This window comes from Pezoporus occidentalis, unplaced genomic scaffold (assembly GCF_034315485.1).
Source record: "Pezoporus occidentalis ecotype Australia unplaced genomic scaffold, CSIRO_AGI_Poc_V1 ctg124, whole genome shotgun sequence".
Lineage (NCBI taxonomy): Eukaryota > Metazoa > Chordata > Aves > Psittaciformes > Psittacidae > Pezoporus > Pezoporus occidentalis.
The window spans coordinates 1,601,615-1,622,932 of record NW_026913038.1 but is presented as its reverse complement, the minus strand read 5'-3'; the positions used below and the strand labels follow the sequence as shown (position 1 = coordinate 1,622,932).

Below are 21,318 nucleotides of genomic sequence, written 5' to 3'. Positions count from 1 at the left end.
CCAAACAGCACATCTTTGCCCTTGTTCAGGGTGAAGGGCTGCCCAATACCTGCCCTCATCTCTCCTCAACAGGGCTTTAAGTACAGAGTTGGGGGAATTGAAAGCTGTGCTCAGCACTGGCAGGACTCCCTCTCCAGCCCCGTTCATTTAATATCCTGCAGGGCTACTGTGAAGGTGTGGGGTGCTGCCCTGTGCTGCATGTTCCTGCTCACCAGGAGCATCCCAAGGGTGATTTCATCCTTGAACTGGGGGGGGTTGGCTGCCCTCCCCCTGTGGCAGAGTGCTCAAGGTCTGGGAGAGCAATGTCACCAGCAGGCTCTTCACATGGAGGATGCTGTTGGCAGTGTTCAGGCTGTCCCACGTCGCGCTGGTGGGCAGCAGGAAGACCTCCCGATGCTCGCTGAGCGTGTGCAGGGCCAGCTCCTCCCACAGCTCTGCCGTGCTCAAGGCATCGCTCTTGTCCTGTGGGGAAAGAAGAGGCTGCTCAGGAGGGGAGCAGTGCATGGAGCTGGCAGCAGCCTGGTCCTGGCAGGAATAGCGTGCAGGCAGGGCTGTTTCTTGCATTGGAGCTGCTTTGGCACAAGCTAATGGGGAGCAGCACGAGGCATGCGCTTGGTCAACTGCCTTGAAATGTATTTCCCATCCAGGATTTGGCATGTGCTACCTGGGTGTTCTCCTGAAACTCATTAGCCAGGCGCTGGCAACAGCAGCCATGCCTCCCAATGAAAACTGGAGGAGACTGTCCCAAGATCGGATTTTGCAAGAGTTGGTGGATTTGGGGCATCAGGATTTCCCTTCAGGGCCCTGGGGAAGGATTTCACTGGAAACATGCCCAGAGGCACCTGTGGAGATAGATACCAACCTGCTTATTTGCCAGCACCACCAGGGGCAGCTGGGGCTCTATGGCCAGCAGCGAGTGCAGCTCCTGGCGTGCTGTCACCAGGCGCAACCTGTCCACCGAGTCCACCACGAACACCAGCATGTGGGCATGGCTCACGTAGTGGGGCCAGTAGGCTCGCAGGTTCTGGCTGCCACCCACTGCGGGAGATGGAGAGGATCAGGCACCAGTGTGGGGATCAATCAGACCTCCCATCACCCCAGATGCTCTTTACCCCCAGCCTGGTGTCGGCAGGGGGGGATGCTCCAGGTGGGTGGAATGCTCCAGGCCATGCAGAGCCAGGCCAGCCTTACCCTCCAGCAGCTCCATCTCCAGCCCCTCAATAGAAAGCTGAGTGCAGTTGAAGCCCTGGGTGGGTGTGAAGTGCTTCCTGGCCGTCTGGTTGCAGATGTAGTGCAGGACGCTGCTCTTCCCCGCTCCGTCCAGCCCCAGCACCAGCACTTGCTGCCAGTCCAGCTGAGGGGGTACAGGAGCATGTTGGGTGGGTGGGAGCAGGTCCCAGTACCCGCAGCTGCATGGTTATGGGATGATTGACTGATGAGCCCAGAGCAAGGGGTCCTCACCATCCCCTCCATCCTGGTGGGCTCCACTGGCTGTTCAAGCTGGGGACCGTCCCCTTGCGTGATGGGCTGCAGGAGCGTACCCCATGGGCTGTATCCCAAGAATACCCTGGGGAATCCAGTCTGACCTGCTCCAGGGGATACCAGTGTGAGATCCCAGCGGGGATCCAGTGTCTGCGCCCCCTTCCCAAGCCCTGTGTGGATTCTGCTGGTGATCCAGAACCTTCCCCAGCCTGGGGAGCACAGGGGTAGCCCCGACCCTGCCCCTTCCCCAGCTTCACGGTCCCGGGGGAGAAGTGAGGAACCAGGAGAGATCCCAGTGCCCTGCCCCATCGGAGAGATCTCGGTGAGGAGATCCCGGTGTAGGGGATGCCCGGGAGATCCCGACCCTAAGCCCTTCCCGCCCGCGGTGGGCCGGGGGTACCGGGGGAGTCCGTCCCCTCCTTACGGCGTCCTTGGAGGGGGCTTGCTCCCACAGGTCCTGCTCCCACCATCCGTCCCAGTCGGCGCCGCTGTTGGTGTCGCAGAAGGAGATCTTCCAGGCGATGTAGAGGAGGGAACCGAGGGCGAACACAGCGGTCCCGACGGTGGGCAGGGGGCGGCCAGGTCTCTGATATGAGCTGCCCCCAGGCCTCACACCTGCCCGGTGCACCCACTGCCCACGGGACTCGCAGGTCCTCAATCCACCCCGGTGGCGCAACGCACCCCAGCGCCGGGCCAGGTCCCACGGCTGCTGGCCCTTCCCTGGAGCCTCCTTGAGCGGCTCCCGTGGCCCTCAGCCGCGCTGCCTCGGCTGGGGCGGGCTGAGCACCCCGCCGGAGGGGGGGGGCCGAGGGCTGGCGGTGTCGGGCAGGAACCGGGCAGGAACCGGGCAGGGTCAGGCTGCTCGGAATCCTTGGCCCCGCCCCGTTCATCCCGAACTACATCTCCCAGCGTGCTCCGCGCTCAGGACTCGCGACATCTGTGCCCCTCTAAGCTCCCTCCCGCGGGGGCGGTCCCTGCGCTCCGGTGCCGTTGTGGTACCGCTGTAGCGCTGGTGTTCTACCGGTGCTTTCCCCGCCATGGCGCCGCCGGGCTCTGCCCCACCACACCCCTCCGAGCCTCGCTAGCCTAAGCCGAGCCGCCGTCATGAGTGCGCGGCAGCCGGACGCTCCCGGTAAGCCGAGCCCTCAGCGCTCCCCGCCGGCCCGGGCAGGCCGCGGCGGCTCTGAGCGCTGCCCTCTCTGTCCGCAGCGCTGGAGCAGGGCGGCGGCCCCCGCCCGGGCAAGATATCGCTGCCTGTCGGCGTGCCGCGGCGGGCCTTCAGCTACGACGAGGGCTTGGAGGACACGGCGCCCATGACTCCGCCGCCCGCCGACCTGTGCGCCAGCGTCCTCTGGAAGCAGCCGGTCATCCCCGAGCGCAAGTACCAGGAGCTCTCGAAGGTACAGGACGGGAGGTTGCTGCGGTGGCCTTGACAGCCGTCCCGCTGCCGGTGGCGCGGCACCGCCCCGGGGAGCTGCCCCCGCCATCCGCAGCAGAGCCCCGGAGGCGCTGGGGACAAGAGCCCGGCTTTGCGGCCTGTCTCTCTTGTGGTAGCATTGCGGTATGGTTGGGATGGGCCTGTCTGGGGAGTCCCCTCGCTATGGGAGGTGTTTATAGGTTTAAAGCTGTGAGCTGAAACCAGGGCGAAGGGGTAGATCTGGGCTGGCTGTAAGTTCTTTATGCAGAGGGTGGCGAGGCGCTGGACAGACTGTACAGAGAAGTTGTGGATGCCCCATCCCTGGAAGTGTTAAAAGTGAGGTGGGGCTTCGCTTTGAGCAACCTGCTCTAGTGGGAGATGTCCCAGCCTGCAGTGGGGGCTAAACCAGACAGTTGTTGAAGGTGCCTTCCAGCCCAAACTGTTGCATGAAATGACTGTGGGAGGGCGTTGAGTACAGGACCAGCTCTTTTAAATTTAGAGGCTGCTTTCCCAGTTTGAAGTGGCACTGACTGTGGTTGAATGGAAGCAAGTAACTGTATCCCTTAGAGCTTAACCTCGGATTTTCACCTCCTTTAAAAAAAAAAAAAACCAACCCAGAAATATCTAATGGAGGGAAACCTGAAGTTGTGGTTTGGTGCAGAAAGCAAATTGTCAAGTTCGGGAGTGGTGACTCCTGTGCTAAGAGGAGGATTTCTGTGTTTCACAGGATTTCTTGTAGCATTCATTGTCTGGTCTTTGTTGCCTGGGTCTTGTGGTCAGTGGTAGAGCTATGACTGCTGGATACACTGAACAGGGAACTGATACAAGGAGTGAGGTGGGAAGCGAGGTCTAAACACCAGCCTCTAATCTGTGTGCCTGCTGTTCTGTAAATAGCTTGTTTCTGAGCTGTCTCTGAAAGGGTGCTCTTGCCCAGTGGACCTTGAAGTCCAATTTTCAGTTATGGGAATGGAAGTAGATATGTTCTGGTTTCTTTCCTGTTGACCTTTTGTGCTTAGACTAACAACTTTTTGGCTCTGAGCCCTGCATGTTTCCAAATACTGGATGCAAGTTCTTGTTCATTGCTAAGAATTGTAAGGTTCAAGCTCTAAACATTTCCTAGCTGTAGTGAGAACAGTGTATGGGTTTATTCCAAGGGATGAAGGCTAGCTGCTAGAGCAGCTTGGCCTTGTGTTTCATTTCAGTAGTTAGAAATGCGGCCTGGCAAGGTGCTGAGATACTTTCTCATCTTAAACTGTACCCTGCTGCTTCCCCACAGATCGAGGAGGGGGATGCTAACATGAATGCATCCATCATAACTCCATCATTGTCTACAGAAAGTGTGAACAAGGTACCTGTGGTGAAGGCCAAGGCCACTCACATCATCATGAACTCTCTCATTACAAGTAAGAACTCTCACCTCTAATGTGGTGCCTAATGGGCACTTGAGCATGCTTTGTCTTGGTAGTGCCTCAAGGTAACTACCAGAGTTCCTGGACAGCTGGTGGGTTCAGACTGACTCTGTGCTTGAGCTGTATGAGGGTTTTTGGAGGGTGCTTCTAGAAGGAGCTAGGGAATAAGCCACACTTTTACTGCCTCTGTTTCCAGGTGGTGGAGGTGGATGATAAGGGAGGGGTGCAGGGTATGCTATCTGCTGATAGGACACTGCAGTCTATACCATCTTGTTGCTGAGGTGGCTGCTGCTGTTACTTGCTGTTTGCTTGTTAACTTGCTATTTTTGGATGACAGGTAGAGCTTTAAAATTAACCAAAGTGGTGTGGAGAGCTGACATGCTGTGCTAATGAGGCACTTGCTGGCATTTCTGGTAGTTAATAGCAGCAGCTGCTGTCTTGTTTTAAAAAGCCCCCAAACTCATAAATAAAGATGCTTTAAAATGAAATTGGGTCAGTTTGCAACAAGAGGAATTATTCAAGAGTTAATCTGTCACTAATGCCTCTTCTTCTAGCAGCTGGGATCTCAGCTTTATATTTTCTTGCAAGCAATGCTTCCAAGGACTTCTAGGCTTTTCAGATCAGCATTTTGGAATAGCTGTATATCTGCACTTCTTTAAGTCTTGGCTCAAAAATAACCCATGGATCAGAAAATAACACCCAGGAAAATAGACTTCCTCCTGGAAAGCAGCTTCTGTTCTAGTCTACTACTAAAATGCTAATCTGGCTAAAACAATAATGGCCTAAAAATGTTCTTTTGTAGTGATAAGTCAGAAGCCCCAGCCTACACCTTCTTGGTGCTAACTTCAATCACAAATTGGAAGTAAAGTCCTCTGCATTCCTCATATGCAGTGCACTGTTCCTGTAAATAACTAGCAATAACATGTGAAATGTTGCCTGTTTTGAAGGAGACACTGGGCTTCTCCAGTAATCTTTGTGCTTGAATTCCTTTTGACTTTTTTCTTAGTTGATGTCACTGTATTGGATGCTGGCTCTGTATTTGGCTGAAATAGCTTATTTTACCTGATCTAGAACCCATGGGAATCCTTCCCAGCTGTTCTGCAGAGCTGTGATTATCAGTTAGATCATGTGGGCAGACTTTCAGAAGACTTCATCTTTTTTGTCCAAAAAACTCCCTTGAATCTAAAGGGCCACTTCAAATGACCAGCTTATTGGGGTCTCCTAGATTTAGGAAGTTGTGATTGGGAGTGATGCAGCTGATAGGCAAGATAGATATGATTGCAGGTGTTGCATTTGTAATACAGCTGGTGATCTGGGACAAATCACTGTTCATCTGACTTAGCCTTATGACTCAGGACAGTTTTCAAGTCAGAATCTCACAAGTTTCATCTTGCTGCCTCTATCAACTCATCACAATGTGTAGGTACAAATGGTGAAAAAAAGTCTTGCGTTTGGTTGCTGCAGTTGCCTTTGTTTGTTAGAACTGTTTGTTGTGGCCTTTGTGTTTGAATATGTGCTTTTGTCTGTTCCAGAGCAGACTCAGGAGAGCATCCAGCGTTTTGAGCAGCAGGCAGGGCTGAGGGAAGCTGGCTACACCCCTCACAAAGGCCTCACTACTGAGGAGACCAAGTATCATCGAGTGGCTGAGGCAGTCCACGTAAGGCTTGTTTTGCATTGGCTTTTTCTGTGTGGGTTGTGTACTACCTTAACACATGCTTGGTGGTGGAACTGTTGGAGTATGTTGCTCTCCTTAAACTGCTTCCTCTGAAGGCTTTTACCTGATTGTGTAGAAAAGGTTACCCACTTTTATTTTAAAGTTAGCATTAGACTTTATAGCTTCACAGTCCTCTTTCAAGTGAGGACATGCTTACACAGAATCTAGTTTCTTGCTGTGCCTTTGGTGCCCCGCAGTTGACTGTTGAACTGTTTGTCCCAAGAGAACTTGTAAACCCCGTGTTTCTGAGGTGGAAGTCAGCAAATGAAATGGGGCTTGTCTCCGACTGCAAATAAAGACAAAGGGCTTGAATGAACATGTTTCTGATGAGCTCAGTTACCCACAATAATCTTGCAGTTGGAGTTTAATAGTGAACTGTTCTAGTGTTCTCCCACAAGGTCAAAGTTTCAGTAACAGTGTTGAACTGCATTAGTGTGGCTTGGATATGCATGGGAAACATCCTGAGAAGGTGCCCGTGTGGTTGGTGAACTATAACTGCCCTTCAAGTGACTTCTTCAAAGTTCAGTTTGTACTGTAGGACTTGCAATATCCTGGTTTGCGTACACCTAGCTCCTGTTTAACTGCATTTGAAGAGCACAGTCAAAATAATTGCAGTGCTCTAGAGCCGTGTTTCCATCCTCTTGTATGGGGTTTACTTCTTAGGGGTGCTCCTACACCTCCTATGTTCTGTACAAGGTCTGGTCTCACCTCCATTAGAGAACTTGTGGGACTGAAAGCTTTGTTGCTCTGAAAAATCCAGGAGATAGATGATTGCTGTGGTATTTTGACTTGCTACCAGGGAGCTGAGCTGATGGGATAAAGCCAGGTCTACTATGTCTGCAGCTTCCCTGTTAGTGCTGGTACTGAAGCAGCACATTACTGTTGTTGCCTGTGAAGTGGAGTGAGCTGTAGGTGTTGTTTTACTTCCTCTAGCCTGGAGAATGTGTTTTGAGCATAGTGGACTTCCAAAATGCTTAGATCTTGTGTGAAAAGAAGCATAAGGTGTGTTTGCGAGTACTGGGTGTGGCTTTGGGTGAAGTGACAAATCCTTAATCACATGTGATACAAACAGCTGCTCAGTTTGACAATAAAATTGGCTGTTCCTTATGTGTTGTATTTAAGCTCTGTTCCTTCTGCATTTCTCTGAACAGAAGCTGAAAATGCAGAATGGAGAGATGACAAAAGATGACAAGCAGAGTTCTTCTGCTCAGTCTACTCCAAGCAGCACTCCCCAGTCTTCTCCCAGGCATAAAAACAGGTACTCTCTTCCTGGCAGACCACTGCCTCTTTTGGTTTCCTGCAGGCTGCTGAGGTGGGAGCTGCTACAGATAACCTTGTCCAGTGAGGGACTAAAGGGTGAAATTCAGAGCCTGCTGTGGACTTGTGTTGCATAGATCTGAAAGCTTTGCTGAACTTGCACATGTGTATCTTCGTTCTGGGGTGGTAGCAATGCTATTAAGATTGTTTAAATTGCAACTTGATAACTGCATGTACAGTTCCTGCTACAGTGGGGCCACTTGAAGTATTCTTGTGTTTTATACGTATCAATGATTTTTCCCTAGGAGTTGGTTTAGTCAGGGATCCTCTACTTCTCTAACTGGTCTAGACTTTACCATGGAAACTGGTGGGGACAAATTACCATCTGAAAGATGGAGCTTTTTTGGACCCAAAACCATCCAAAAATCCACCAATGATCCAGGTATGTCCTCTAAAATCTCCCGTGTTGCAAGAGCTGGGGTAGGACTGTCACACAACAAACTTGCTGTCCGTTTCTGGAGCCTTATCCTGCTTGTCTTGCTACTTTCTAGGACCACTTTGTGAATATGCTATTCATGTCATTTCTGTGCTTACATATAAGGCAGCTAGGTCCTTGGTATAGGTTTTACCTGAAAGCAGAAATAACTTGCACTGAGCTGCAGTGGAAGGGCAGGGTGTAAAGGTGGCAGCTTTTTATTCTATCTGGTGGAACCAGAACTGGAAGTGTCAGCCACTGATGTGGGATAAGCTTTAGATGACCTGAAGCTGCTGGGTCTTGCATAGGGTTTCTGCAGTGTTGAGCACCAGTGACACTGTTCACTCCTGGCAGCATTGGAAAAAAGGACTTGGATGGTTTTCCTAGCTCTTATTTGCTGTGGTTTATTTTCTTTATCAGGAGGATTTACCATCCAGTCCTATAAGGGTGCCCAGAAGCCATCCCCAATGGAGCTGATGCGTGCTCAGGCTACTAGGATGTCAGAGGATCCAGTCACCTTCAAGCCACCCAAAATGGACACTTCAGTCACAGAAGGGAGGAAACAATCTCCACGGTCCCATAATATCAAACCTCGGGATCTGAATGTGCTGGCTCCCACTGGGTTCTAGGAAGAATGCTTCTGGTGTCTTTAGCATCCTACAGGGTGGCTTAGGCTCTGCTTCCTTGTCCCATTGTGCTGCAGTAAAATAGGAAAATCTCCCTTCCAGCTCTTCACCTCAAAAGAGGGCACAGTTGTGAATGTCCTCCTAAAGCCAGTCTTGCAAAAACCCCTGCGCTAGTACAAAACCAATGTAAACCATCCTGTTTGCTGTGCTGCACCAGTTTGGTCTGCTAGGCTGCACTAGCTGTGCTTCCTGGTACACTACACTGCATTAGAACCTGGAATCATATGTTGTGGGACAGTCCTGCATGTAGTGTGCAAGCAGGCTGGCTTGGCTACATGTAGTCTGATTGTCTTGTCCTGCTCAGTGCTGAAGTACCCTCGGGAGGACTGTGGTTCTATGTGGCATGTGCAGAACACCAGCAGAAAACGATGGAAACAATCAAAGACTAAAAACTGGACCATTAACTGCCAGGAGGAAGTTGCTCTGGGAATGTGGAGGGTCAGTTTTAGATGTGGTGCTCCCTTTACTATCCAATGTGACCTTACAGTTTGACACCTCGTAATTCCTTGTCCTTGGATTGTATTTTTTTCCTTTTGTAAGGAAAAGAGGAACAGTGACCATTCTGAGATGCAATTACTGGAAAGATAGGGAGCAGAATCTAATGGGGCTTGGCAATAACGAGGAAGAATCGCTTCTCTTCCAACTCTTCATGTTCTTCCAAAAGGTGGAAATGACCAGAGCTGGTTTGGCTTGAACTGAGTAATCTTCCTCTTTTCTTTCTGTGAAACAACACTGTCCTGCCCTAGACAACAGACCTGCAGATGTTCTGGCAATCTGACTGCTGCTTGATTTATTTGCTGTGTGTTTTTTTTACCCCCTAGCATCTTATCTGAATTGTGTAGGTCTGGGGCACTTCTCAGTTAGGTTTTTTGCTTCATCAGCATTAAATACATTTTGCAGGGCTGGGGGAGCAGATCAAGGCTAAACATTCCTCCCTGCTGTGGTACTGCTGTATGTAAATTTTGGTCTAGTCAGCACCAGTTACTGGGAACAGCCAGTGCTTGCTTTCCTGAGAAGTGGCAGGAACTCCTGGCAGCCATCTAATTCCTTAAGCATTAGAGGTAGTGTTGGTCTAATCTTCACCTGTCCTGTGGCAAATGGGTCTCCTTTTGATCTCACGATTATGTTGCAGAGCTGCCTCAGCCAGCAGCAGGCTTTCTGTAGTGGTGAGGTGGCAGCAGCAGCCTTGCATCTGGTACTGGAAGATTCTGGACATTTTACAGAGGTTACTTAACAGCTGGTAACTGTTGAGTTCTGTGGATTCTGCCTCCTTAAACCAAACATTCCTCCTGGAGGGTGAGGCAGGGATGGCTCGCTTGGCTGCTGTCTGCTCTGAAGAAGCACGTTTTGTGGCTCTGGTTCCTCTCCAGCTTCAGCAGCGCTACTGATGATGCGTTGTGTTCTAAGTCTCCCACTCAGCCAAGCAGTTGTCACTGTGGCCACTCATTTGCACCTTGGCAATCAGTCTCATTTGACATTAATTTATTTGTTGTCTGTATTCATGTCTCTAATGTGTATGATTTATTTTTTTTGTTACAAGAAAAATAAAATCCCTGTGAATGGAGGTCCAGCAGCTCTACCAGAGTTCACTCCCAGCCTGTTGCCTCTGAATGGCCTTTGAATGCCTATAGAAATGCCTAATTGCTCTCTGACTTCAGCTGTGATTTGAGTTTATGGCAATGGATTTGAATTCAATATTCATCTTCATCACACGCATGCTTGCCTGCACTGCAGACACTTTGGTGTTCTGGAAGAGTCCCCAGTCCTCCCTGTTGACATGCTGATCCCCTTGGGCAAAGTCACGTAGGTTGATTTGGAGCAGAAATGTTCCTCTACTAATGTCTGACCATTGTGGCTTGGGGATCCCTCCCCTGGGAATGCCCTCGCTGCACCCCGTGCTTGGTATTTTCTAAAATATCATATTTTCCTAAATATTGAATGGTATTTTGGCATTTTGCTTGCTGTGCAAACTATTGTCAGTTGTGCCTGCATTAGTCTAATGCTATCCCAAGGTACAGTTGACAGAAGTCTGTGCTTCCTTTGAGCAGGGCTGGCACCAAGAGAGACGTCTCAGCATATAACAAAAATAATTTATTTTTTAAAGTGTACAGAGTGCTTGGTAAAACTGTGGAATGAGGCAAATTTGCAAGGGAACTGAGACCATGTAAACCAGACATTTGTTTTTTTTCCCAAAGAAATGTATAACCAAACTCATGATGTACAACACTTAACACTGCAGCATGAGATGGGGGTTTCGATGGGGTTTTATAGAGGAAATGTGAAGTTCTTTGTGCCCCCCTGCTGCAGTGAATGTCTCCATCAGGTAGCAGTGATAATGAGGAACAACTCCCGAAGCAAGTTCAGTTTCTCCATGATCTGCAGAGGAAAAGGCTCTCCCAGGACCTGCTGCATTCGGCTGATGAAGTCCTCTATCTTCAGATGGATGTCCAGGTGGCCAATGTCGTCGCTGTCCTGGAGCTTGGGCTTGGCCTTCTGAATGATCAAATCCATGCGTTCAGTGAGTGAGCTCCGCAAGTGCTCTGCAAGAGGAAATGCTGGTGAGGAGAGGTAACACAATGGGTTGCCTGACCTGTTTAGTGTCCTGGGAAATGGAAGCACATTATCTTTCTAATACTCGTAACCATGAGTTCAAGAATGGTAAGAAATGAGGAGAAAAAGGGTACTTTGGTTGTTCTACTGCAGCCTCTTGATAAGATCATGCTTGTTAATGCCAAAACAGGCTGCTTACCCAGTATTACATTTTGGTAACTCAGCAGCAGCAAACTCAAGTACTCCAGCATCTCATCCCATTTTTGCCATGTTGCTGTTTCATCCTATGACAGATGACAGTATTTGGTTATTGGAAGAGGGTTTCTTAGGACAAAAGGGAAAGGAGAGGTCAGACTAAATACCTGGTATTGCAGCAGCACAGAGGAGTGTCTAAGGAAATAAAGGATCTTGGCCAGGGACAAAGGCAAGGTTGTAGGTACATCACAGCTATGTTGGAACAACAGCTCTAGCAGTTTGCAACGCAGGAGTTGGCTCCCCATGGTATTTAGGAAAGCTTCCCTGGAAAACAAAAGGGATTCACTTTAGGGGAGACAGCACAGCCTGACCAGGGACAACTGCTCCAGCATGGTGTCACACTGGTGCTGATCCAGTGCAGATGTGGGATGACTGCAGGGGCTGTGCAGCGGTGCAGTGGAAGGAAAACCACCAGATGTGATAAGAGACCTTTGCTATGCCTTATGTTTATGTCCTTAGGTCTGACCTGTGGCCACTGCAGGTTGGCATGCTCTGTCAAGCAGCTTAGCTGCTTCACTTCACCCTGCCCAGCAGCCTGTGCAGCAATTGCCCATTCCTGCTGACTTGCAGGGAGCACAGCCAAGCAAGTGAGATGTGGCCAGCCAGATCCAGGGCATCTGACCTGGGTGGAATGATAGCTTGGTTAGTCAGATTGGCTTGATTAGACCTGTTGTGCACTCTGAGAGAGTTCTGCTTGCTGGGGGTTGCAGGCATGGGTTTGAAATGTCTGTGGGTTTAGTGGTCTCATGTCTACACAGAGCCTGTCAGGCCCTTGTGCTTTGCCTTCGGATACTGCATTTCTTAGAGAAGCAATCAAAAGGATGCCAAGGCAAAGCTGTAGGAACTCTTTATTTCTGATGAGCTACCCAGCTGCCTCTGGGAATCAGCAATGTGTCTGCCAGTACTTTGCTGTGCTGATGCAAAGTGCTGCTTTTCAGGCCCTCTTTACAGTTTTAAGGTCCTGCAACTTCAGCAAGTGAGAATCAGCTGTCCTCAGCAACACACCAGCTGGGTAGATGTGTACAGCTGGTGGCGGTGTGTCTCCATGGGAGATACATGCTTTAGCTGGCTCAGTCATAAATCAGCCTGTCTTTACACTGTGGTACTTTATGCATCCTGACTTGGAAGTAAATTAGGAATAAGCCTATTGTGCAAGGCAGCATCTGCCTGTGTGAACATTTGTCTCACCTTTGGCTCCTCAGGGGAATATTCAGTATAAATGGGAATATCACATCTGCAATCTTACAGGAGCTGCAGTTGGGAGATTTGTCCACTTCCACTGCGATGGACAACATCCGCTGGAGCAGGAGGGTCACCCTGGATCAAAGAAGCAGTTAACACTAGGAGATGCTACCCCTTGGCTTGCAAAGTAAAGCAGTGGGGATGGCATCTAGCTCCAGCCTTATGCTACATGCAGGAGGAGGATGCTTATTGAGCTAGTTACTAACCACATGAGGAAGTTATCGCTTGCCCAGTCTATGTCTACCCAAAGGAGAACCACCAAAACTGGTCCCAGGTACAGCTTGGCTTCCCTGCCCTGACAGAGAGAGACTGTTTTCTCCCTGGCTTGGGCCCCATGGTAATGCCAGCAGGGAGTCAGGAATTTGGGGCTTACTTCTGCATGAAGAAAGCTTGTGGAGCCACCTCTGCCTGGTTAGTGCTGGCCAGCCATGGTGTAGATGAGCTGCGTTCGGCCCTTGCTTCTGCTGAAGATGTAGTTTCTTGTGGTTGTTCCTGGGGCTCTGACAAATAGACTCCTGTGACTGTTGCGACCAACCATTCAACCACCTCCCTGGAACAGAAACAGGAACTTTAGTGGGGATGGGCCCAGTTTGGTTGTGTTCTGACCTCTAGATCCATTTGGTTGTGTTCTGACCTCTAGATCCATCCTGGATGGACCTCTAGTCCATCCAGGACTCTGGATGATGGAGTCCTTCATCCAGAGGAAAGACCCCAAGGATGAAAAATATGCTTGGACAGGTTGGGGAGTAGATCTGTTGAACAGTGGATTTCTGTGCTTGTCAACAGGACTGCCTCCGTCTCAGTTCTGTCCTGAGCAATGCAAATCTGAGCCCATTCCTGGGAAAAGCCTGTGAGATTGCAGCTGGAAATGCCTCGCAGCATCTCTGGTGGTTTGTTTTTGTAAACCTGCTCCTGTTCTTTATGTTTGGGCCCTACACTCCCTGTGCTTCCTGGAAGGTCTGATCTGGAGCCTCAACAGGTTTTCTCTGAGCTCTGCCTCTTAGCATCTGATTAGAGCATGGGGAGGAGGAGGTGTCCCTTACTTGACATTGTTGAAGCACATGTCACACGAAAGCACTTTCTTGGCAATCGATTTCTGCAGCAGGCGCAACCTCAGGTTCTGCTGGAAGTCGTCCTCCAGGGTCTGCACCACGTACTGCAGGAAGAGGAGCTGGCCATGGGGCTTCTCCTGAGGACAGATGGAGAAAGTATGAGCCTGGTGGAGCTGCGGGGTGAGAAGCACCAGGGAATTTGTCCTGGGAATGGGCTGATGCATGTGGATGAGGAGTAGCTCCAGGAGGGTCTGCCTGCCTCAGGAAATGCCCTAGGGGCCTTGCTGGACCTGTTCTACAATTGCACTAAGGCTGTGACCCAGAGGCTTTATCTGTTGCTGTGGCTTCTGCAGATGAGAGCTGTGCAGCAGGTTGGGGAGCACTAAATGAGACAAATGTGGGATACCCAATTGGCAGTCGCTGCCCTTAGCAGCTGCAAACCATTCTGGAGCAGAACACTGCCATGTGAAGCCCTGGGGCAATACTTACCCTCAGGCACTCTATGCTGGATGATCCCTGCTCAATGTGACACGTGGTGCCAAGTACCTTGTCCTCCATGATGTACTTCAGCAGCGTCCAGTCCCATCCCACTGTGGTGGCGTTGGCTGGATGGAGCCTGCAAGCACAGCAGTGTCCATTTGGGCTGAACTGCCCAACCTCCTGCCAGGAGGCACAGCAGCCCCTGGCCCTTCCCAGCCCTGCTTCCTCAGGGGCCTGCCCTGCCTTCTCTCCAGCTTTGTCCTCTCCCTACCTCTTCCCCGGACCACGTTCACTTCCTGGAAGCACCTGACTGGGGCTGCACTCCATGGGGAGTCCCAGGACTCATGGCCCTGTGGCCTCACAAAACATTGTGCTTCTATGTGGGATCCCTGAGGACAGCAGAGGGAAACGCTCCAGCCACGTCCCCTGCTGCAGCTCAGGGAAGGCATTTCTGCCATGTCACATCAGTGAAGAATGAGATCTGCACTTCAGGAACAAGGCAAGCACACTCCTATCCTCTGGTGTCACAGGTTGTCCCTGAGCCACCCTTGGACAGCCAGGGATGTGCCTGTGCTTGTAACAAGATCATCCTGGGTTATAGAAAAATCACTCCCTGCTGTGTGAGGACCATAGAGAATAATCTAGCCAGCCCGAGGGCACTGTGGCAAAGGGAACACGTACATTTGGATCTTCAGCAGCAGCATGTAGGTGTCCTTCAGGATCTCTCCTCTGTGGTTGTTCAACAGGATCTGTCTGATCAAGTAGGAGATGATTTCTTTTGGGGGACAGTGCTGGTAGGAGATGAACTCGTTCAGGAAATGCAAGGTGGCCTCCACGAAGTTCTCCTCCATGGTGTTGTGGACCATGCTCAGCTTTCCGCTGGGCATGAGCTCAGGTTTCTGCTGTGTACAAGGCAAGGCAATGGGTGAAAGCCAGCTCCCCCTCACACAGGGGAACCAAGCTGTGACCTGGGGCCAGCCACGAAGGGAACTGTAACAACCAGAGATCCCAGGTGCCTGGCAAAGCTTCTCCCAAGAGGAGAAGCAGAGCTGGGGCTGCCCCTGCTCCATCCTCTATCACCAGGGCTGCTCTAAGCAGGCTCCAACTGGGCTTGGTAGCAGCTACTCTGAACATCATTTACCTGCTGTGTTTCCCTGTTGGGTGTTACGCCTTGGAGGAAGAGGTGCTGGACTCCGCTTCTCCTGAAATAATGCAATTTGTTCAGCCAGACCTTGTTTTCAGCCTTGGTCCTGGCTGGGGCTGGGGTAATTTGTGGGATTGCTTTGTGTGGCTGTAAATCACTTGCTTCCAGCAAAGGCCCTTGGGCCTTCCCTGGGGTTGTGGGGATGGCTGAGACAGGGCTCAGCCTTGGGGGAAGCTCCCTTTGCTGGCAGAGATGGGGAGTCTCTTCCTCTGGGCCACTGGCTCTCCAGCTACTGCTGCTGTCCAGGCTGGAGGGGGACAAGGACAGCAGATCTGAGTCCAGCTGCATGCTGGCCAGGGAGCCCAAGTCACTGTTGAAAGTGGTAGTGCTGCAGTTCTGCGCTGGGCTGCTGGAGGAGCTGCAGCAGCTGGGGGTGGGAGAGATGCAGCTACAGTTTGTAGCTTCTGCTGTGTCTGTGGTGGCACCGGGCTCCATGGGAGCGCTGGGACAGGGCGCTGCAGGGCTCGACCCTGCCTCTGTTTCTTGCTTCAGGGTGGAGAAGAGCCAGGGGTGGAACGTGTGTGCTGCCGGGGAAGCAGGTGCCTGCCCAGGGTCCTGGTCTGCCTGGCTGGTGCTGGGGGGAGGGCTGCACGTGTCCTCTGTCAGGTCGATGATGGTGAGGCTCGTCCATGGCGCCAGGTCTGTGCTCATGTCCTCGCAGGTCAGATCGATGATCTCCTGTGGGGATAGAGGAGACAGCGCTGTCATTGTGCCTCGGCCCTCCCCTGCCAAGGACCTCTGCACTGTGGCACTGTCACCCTAGCTCAAGGGGCGAGAGGGTCTCAGTGGCAGCAGCCCAGAAAGAGAAACCAGAGGCAAAGCCCTCGCTGCCTGGCTGAGGGGATGGGGCCCTCCCTGAGGTGCAGCTGCGGGGACCAAGGTGGGGGACCGGGGTCCTTCTGGGGCCACACGGCCAAGGGGCCTGGGACCCCGCGGGGACACACTTGGGGACCAGGCTTGGGCTGGCGGGAGGCGGCCGAGGGGACCCGATCTCTCCTGGGGAGGCTGAGGATGCCTGAGGGATGCGGCCTGGCTGTCCTGTGACGGACGGCGCTGAGGGGGCCCGGCCGGGCTTGCGGTCCGTGGGGTTTCATGTCCCCCCGCGGCTCCCGTACCCGGCCTGCGCCTCCGGCCGCGGCGGAAGCGCCGCCATCTTTGTGAGGGAAAGCAGCGGGAGGCACCGCCCCGGCAGCCGCGGACTCACCGCGGGGGACGGCAGCGCGGGCCGCGATGGGCGGCGAGGGCGGCGCCGGGGCGGCGGCGAGCGGCTGCCCTCCGAGTCCTGGTCGCTTATGAGGACGACGCTGTCCGTCATTTTCGCGGCGGGCGGCGGCGGCAGCGCTCCGGCCGGGCATAGGGGGGCGGCGGAAGTGCGTCAGTCGCGGCGGCCGCGGGGCGGGGCGGTGGCGGTCGCGCCATGGCGCTGTCGCCTTACGTACAGGCCATGCAGGAGCTGTTCCGCGCCAACACGCGGAGCCGCGAGTTCCCGGCGCACGGTGCCAAGGTGCATTCGGTGGCCTGGAGCTGCTGCGGCCGCCGCCTCGCTTCCGGCTCCTTCGACAAGACCGCCAGCGTCTTCCTGCTCGAGAAGGACCGGCTGGTGAGCTCCCCGGCACCGGGCGGGCGGCGGTTCGGCACCGGGGGGTGGGCACGTGGAGCAGACACTTGGATCGGTGCAGAGGCATCCCGGAAGCCGTTGGACTGGGAATGGTGATTCGGGCCGGTAGCACGGACCCACCCCTCCAGTCCCAGCCGCTCGGACACCCGCCGCTTTGGCATGGTGGGTTGGCCCCGGTGGTCGGCACCAGGCGTCGAAGCAAGTGCTTGGGTCTGTACCGGAAGGGGAGCGTCGCCAAGGACGCCGCAGGCTGGTGCCAGGGCTGGAGCTGGTGTCAGGCTAGGGAGGGCTGCTCCGTGCCGGCCGGCTTTGGACGCAGGGTGTGACTGACACGGTGGTGGGGCTCTGGGCTGGGCTCCCGCCCCCCTCTGGTAATAGGGTGCAGCATCCTGGGATATGAGAGGGGCAGAACCAGGCTCATCCTGTCTTTGCTGTCCTCTCTCTCCAGGTGAAGGAGAACAACTACCGGGGCCATGGGGACAGCGTGGACCAGCTCTGCTGGCACCCCAGCAACCCTGACCTCTTTGTCACAGCATCCGGGGACAAAACCATCCGCATTTGGGACGTCCGCACCACCAAGTGCATCGCCACTGTCAATACCAAAGGTGAGGCTCTGCCTTCCCAGCAGCACCTCCTCTGTGGTGGACCCTTCGGCAGCGATGCAGTGCTTTGCACCCTTATTGTGGGTATTGGTAGTTGGGGTGTCTTTGCTGAGTGCTGTTATCTCTGTGTTGCACTCATCTGGAAGGAGCAGCAGTGAACGTGAGGGCTGATGTACTCTGATGTCTGGACTGGAGAAACTGCTGAATTTCATTGCTGGCTATTATAATGTCCTGTGTACTTGTCTCTGGAGTCTGTGGACTGCCAGACTGGAGACTGAGGAAAGGCAAAATTGCAGAGAGCCATGGTGGAAGTAAAAGTTTTTGTAGATTCAGAAAACCCCAGTTATTTCAATTCATGTACTGGTTAACCCAGATACCATCTTTTCCCTTGGAAAGCTTCAGTTTTGAGGTTTGGGGGCTGGAAATGGCATTGTAAGATGGCATAACTGCAACCTGCCTTGTTCTTACCCTTGTTGACAGCAAATACCTAGGTATTTATTGTTGGCTTATGTGTTTTCTGGATCTCAAAGATCACTGGATTCTGAGACTCTTTGAGTTGACCTTATTCGGAGGTTGCTGTGGAACCATTTTGTATGAAGTGGGAAAGGTCATGATGTGGTCATGTCAGCTTGAAGTTGCAGTCCTGTTAAGTTTAGTTTTCAATAACTATTTGCTGGACAGCTGCTGTATGGGGTTTATGTGTTACACTGCAGGTCTGGCACTCAGTCCCGTCTGGGAGTGGTTTGGAGTTAGTGGAGCAGACTGTGGCCTTGGATCAGGAATAAAAGCTGCCTGTCTGCTTAATGTGTGGCTGCTGTGAATTATTGGGTGGCAACGGGACCTGCTGCCTTTCTGTTCCTCCAGGGGAGAACATCAACATCTGTTGGAGCCCTGATGGACAGACCATTGCAGTAGGGAACAAGGATGATGTGGTCACCTTCATTGATGCCAAGACACATCGCTCTAAAGCTGAGGAACAGTTCAAGTTTGAGGTCAATGAGATCTCTTGGAACAACGATAACAACATGTTCTTTCTCACTAATGGGAACGGTTGCATCAACATTCTCAGGTAGGTGCCGTGGCTAGCTAGGATGGCTGTGGCAGATACCAGTCTGCAAGCCCTTTTGCTGCTTTTTGGGGAACCTGAGCCCCACACTCCAGTGATTCCCAGCCCTCTGGGGTGGGAATGAACTTGCCTGAAGCTGAGGTTGCTCCAATTCTCGGCTGGGCTCTCTGAGAGTAACCCTGATGCTTTGCCTCATTCTCCCAACATTTCCAGGAGCATGGCCCTGCACTGGTGGTTTGCTCACAGTCCATCCCAGTGTCCCTCATGCCTGCCCTGCTTGTATTCGAGCCCTCCACTTCTCTCACTGCTTCCTGCCCTGTCTATCTCCACAGCTACCCAGAACTGAAACCCATTCAGTCCATCAACGCCCATCCTTCAAACTGCATCTGTATCAAGTTTGATCCCATGGGGAAGTACTTTGCCACAGGCAGTGCTGATGCGTTGGTCAGCCTCTGGGACGTGGATGAACTGGTGTGTGTGAGGTGCTTTTCACGGTAGGTAGTCCTGTCCCAGAGCTGTTTGCCTCCCCTCCCTGGTGCCCGTGCAGGAGATGATGCCACAGGTTTGCTGTCTGCTTTGCTCTGTGGCTGCAGGCTTGACTGGCCCGTGCGAACGCTGAGCTTTAGCCATGATGGGAAGATGCTGGCATCGGCATCAGAAGATCACTTCATCGACATTGCAGAGGTGGAGACAGGTAATGGTTTCTTTTTGGGGAGCAGCAAGGAGGGAGAAGGGCTAGTGGAGCTGGGAGGGCACCGGGAGAATTAGTCTGAGAGTATTGCTGTGTAGAGCAGAGCGCCGTGAGGGGGAGCCTCTACCTCTTTAGTCGGTGGCAGGCATGCGTGTCATGTCTGCTCCTTGTTACCGGGTGATTAAAAGGCTCTGAAGCAGCGTTTGTTCCTCCTCTGCTCTGTGCAGCAGGGAAGCAGCGGGTGCCTGGCTCTGGTGTGTGTTGCGGGGCAGCAGAGGGCTCGGGCTCTCCAAGCTGACATGGGCCTTTTTCCATGCAGGAGAGAAGCTCTGGGAGGTGCAGTGCGAGTCCCCCACCTTCACAGTGGCCTGGCACCCGAAGAGGCCGCTGTTGGCCTTCGCCTGTGACGACAAAGATGGCAAATACGACAGCAGCAGGGAGGCAGGAACTGTCAAGCTCTTTGGCCTCCCCAATGATTCCTAATGAATCCGCACGGGGGGAGGCAGCGCTTGCCTGCTCTCTTGATGGGAGGGTGCTTAGTTAGTGTAGGTCAGGGTAAGGAAATGGCCCCCCTCTTCTGCCTGTTTGGCAGTGCTGCGACCTCAGGCTCAGCTCTGCGCATTCTGTTCTCAGGAGCATCGGTGAAAAAGCAGCTCATGTGCTGGGGAGGATGGGGGGTACGGGCAGGGCCCTCCTTGCCCTCCGAGGGCTGCTGCCTCCTCTCTGGGACATGAGGGGGGGTGCGTTGCTTTGAAGGCAGGTGGCCAAAGAAACTGTGTCACTGAAGGTGACTGCTGAGGAGCTTCCCATGAGAGGAGACCTGCACAGGCCAGGCCTCCCCAGCAGTGCTCAGCTACGTGATGTCCCCTTGGCCCCAAAGGCTGGGTGGCAAGGGTAGTCTGGGGAGCACAGCCTGTCCTTTCACCTCCCAGATGTCCCATGTTGCTTGCCTGCATTGGGGCAGCAAGGGGAGGGTGGGGGGATGTGAACTGGGGGATGTTTCCCCATCTGGGGCTTTTTTGTTTGTTTCTTTTGTGTTTGTTTTTTTTTTAAATGTATGTGGTGGTTTTTTCTAATTTTGATAAATCCTCTTCCATAACGAAGGTGCCTGTGGTTGCTCTGGGGGGGCAGAAGCAGGTGCTGAGCTGCTCTCCCTTTCCTTGCCTCCTTCCCCTTGGCCATGGCAGGGGTCTGTGTGGAGGGGCTGTCCCCTTTGTCCTTGTCCCCTCTTGCTGTCTCGCGTCTTGCGCTGTCACCCCACCAGAGGGCGCTGCGCCCCCGCGCTGGTGACAAGTGACACCAGCGGCACGGACAGGATGGGGACAGCCACAGGGGCTTGTCCAGTTCCGTATCCCTGCGCCTGTCTGGCAGCATGGGATGGAAAGGGGCTGTGGCCCCTGCAGAAGGTGCTGCCTGTCCCACCCATGGCAGAGCCCTTCCCTGCACCCCTGCCGCGGGTGGTACGTGGTGTGTCCCCTGTTGCTGCTCCCCAGGCCAGGGAGTGGCTGTCCTGTGGGGCTTTTCTTCCCCCTGTGCTGACGCGCTGGTCACAGGCAGTCACTACACAGCAGTGGGTGCAGCCTGCCTGTGATGGAGACCTTGCCTGCAAGATCTCTATCATTTCCTACCCTCGTATTGTTTTCTGACAGAAGCTTTTCCAGGTGACTACTCTGGTGATGCCGCCTGCGTAACAGCTGAGCTCTTTGCTAGTAAATGATGGCAAATCAGTCAAAGCTGAGGCTGGCTCCGGATGGAGGCCTCCTGGCGCTGCCAGGGGTCCTGGGGGGGGTACAGTGTGCCCTGTTGCCCAGGGTCTGCCTGTAGCCTTGTGCCCTGCTCATGGCGGGGCAGAAGGCTATGAACCACCAAAACCAGCCCATGTACCCCCGGGGTATCCCCAGTCATTCTGTGAGGGGAGTCCCAGAATCAGGGAGAAGGGGCAGAAGCCCCCTACCATGTCTGTGGGGTGGTGGCCCACCAGCACCCATCCCTTTTGCCTTGTCCCCAACCCCAGAGAGGTGCCTGCAAGGTGGATGGGGTGTGTAGAGGCAGCTGGACTGCACAGGGCTCTGGGGGCTGTATGTGGCTTCTCCCTTCATCTATGGCCTCGCTGGGGCC

The 21,318-nt window shown here is 53.3% G+C and overlaps 4 protein-coding genes across 8 annotated transcripts; 2 read left to right on the top strand and 2 right to left on the bottom strand.

Annotated features, from left to right (window-relative positions):
* Positions 1 to 111: 111 nt before the first annotated feature.
* ARL10 (ADP ribosylation factor like GTPase 10) lies at positions 112 to 2,521 on the bottom strand. The gene is made up of 5 exons (XM_062607482.1): positions 2,383 to 2,521; positions 1,907 to 2,097; positions 1,192 to 1,354; positions 863 to 1,038; positions 112 to 462 (listed from the first exon to the last, which is right to left on the bottom strand). The coding sequence occupies exons 1-5, from the start codon at positions 2,519 to 2,521 to the stop codon at positions 235 to 237; spliced, it is 897 nt and encodes a 298-aa protein (XP_062463466.1). The 3' UTR covers positions 112 to 234.
* Positions 2,456 to 10,028, top strand: KIAA1191 (KIAA1191 ortholog). 2 transcript variants are annotated; one of them, XM_062607569.1, is made up of 7 exons: positions 2,456 to 2,614; positions 2,692 to 2,882; positions 4,176 to 4,302; positions 5,841 to 5,965; positions 7,174 to 7,280; positions 7,585 to 7,721; positions 8,175 to 10,028. In XM_062607569.1, exons 1-7 carry the CDS (start codon positions 2,587 to 2,589, stop codon positions 8,381 to 8,383), a joined length of 924 nt encoding a protein of 307 aa, XP_062463553.1. In that variant the 5' UTR covers positions 2,456 to 2,586; the 3' UTR covers positions 8,384 to 10,028. The 2 variants fall into 2 exon arrangements, with proteins under 2 accessions (XP_062463553.1, XP_062463554.1); XM_062607570.1 differs by lacking the exons at positions 2,456 to 2,614; positions 2,692 to 2,882 and adding an exon at positions 2,890 to 3,043.
* Positions 10,029 to 10,517: 489 nt separating this feature from the next.
* SIMC1 (SUMO interacting motifs containing 1) lies at positions 10,518 to 16,607 on the bottom strand. Of its 4 annotated transcripts, none has more exons than XM_062607564.1 (10): positions 16,428 to 16,601; positions 15,161 to 15,901; positions 14,701 to 14,921; positions 14,029 to 14,155; positions 13,531 to 13,676; positions 12,861 to 13,037; positions 12,434 to 12,562; positions 11,353 to 11,509; positions 11,190 to 11,274; positions 10,518 to 10,980 (listed from the first exon to the last, which is right to left on the bottom strand). In XM_062607564.1, exons 1-10 carry the CDS (start codon positions 16,536 to 16,538, stop codon positions 10,760 to 10,762), a joined length of 2,115 nt encoding a protein of 704 aa, XP_062463548.1. In that variant the 5' UTR covers positions 16,539 to 16,601; the 3' UTR covers positions 10,518 to 10,759. The 4 variants fall into 4 exon arrangements, with proteins under 4 accessions (XP_062463548.1, XP_062463550.1, XP_062463549.1 ...); XM_062607566.1 differs by having other exon boundaries at positions 14,086 to 14,155; XM_062607565.1 differs by having other exon boundaries at positions 14,701 to 14,918.
* On the top strand, positions 16,561 to 20,299 carry THOC3 (THO complex subunit 3). The gene is made up of 6 exons (XM_062607568.1): positions 16,561 to 16,823; positions 17,290 to 17,446; positions 18,308 to 18,512; positions 18,842 to 19,003; positions 19,103 to 19,203; positions 19,520 to 20,299. Exons 1-6 carry the CDS (start codon positions 16,641 to 16,643, stop codon positions 19,681 to 19,683), a joined length of 972 nt encoding a protein of 323 aa, XP_062463552.1. The 5' UTR covers positions 16,561 to 16,640; the 3' UTR covers positions 19,684 to 20,299.
* The last annotated feature ends 1,019 nt before the right edge of the window (positions 20,300 to 21,318 follow it).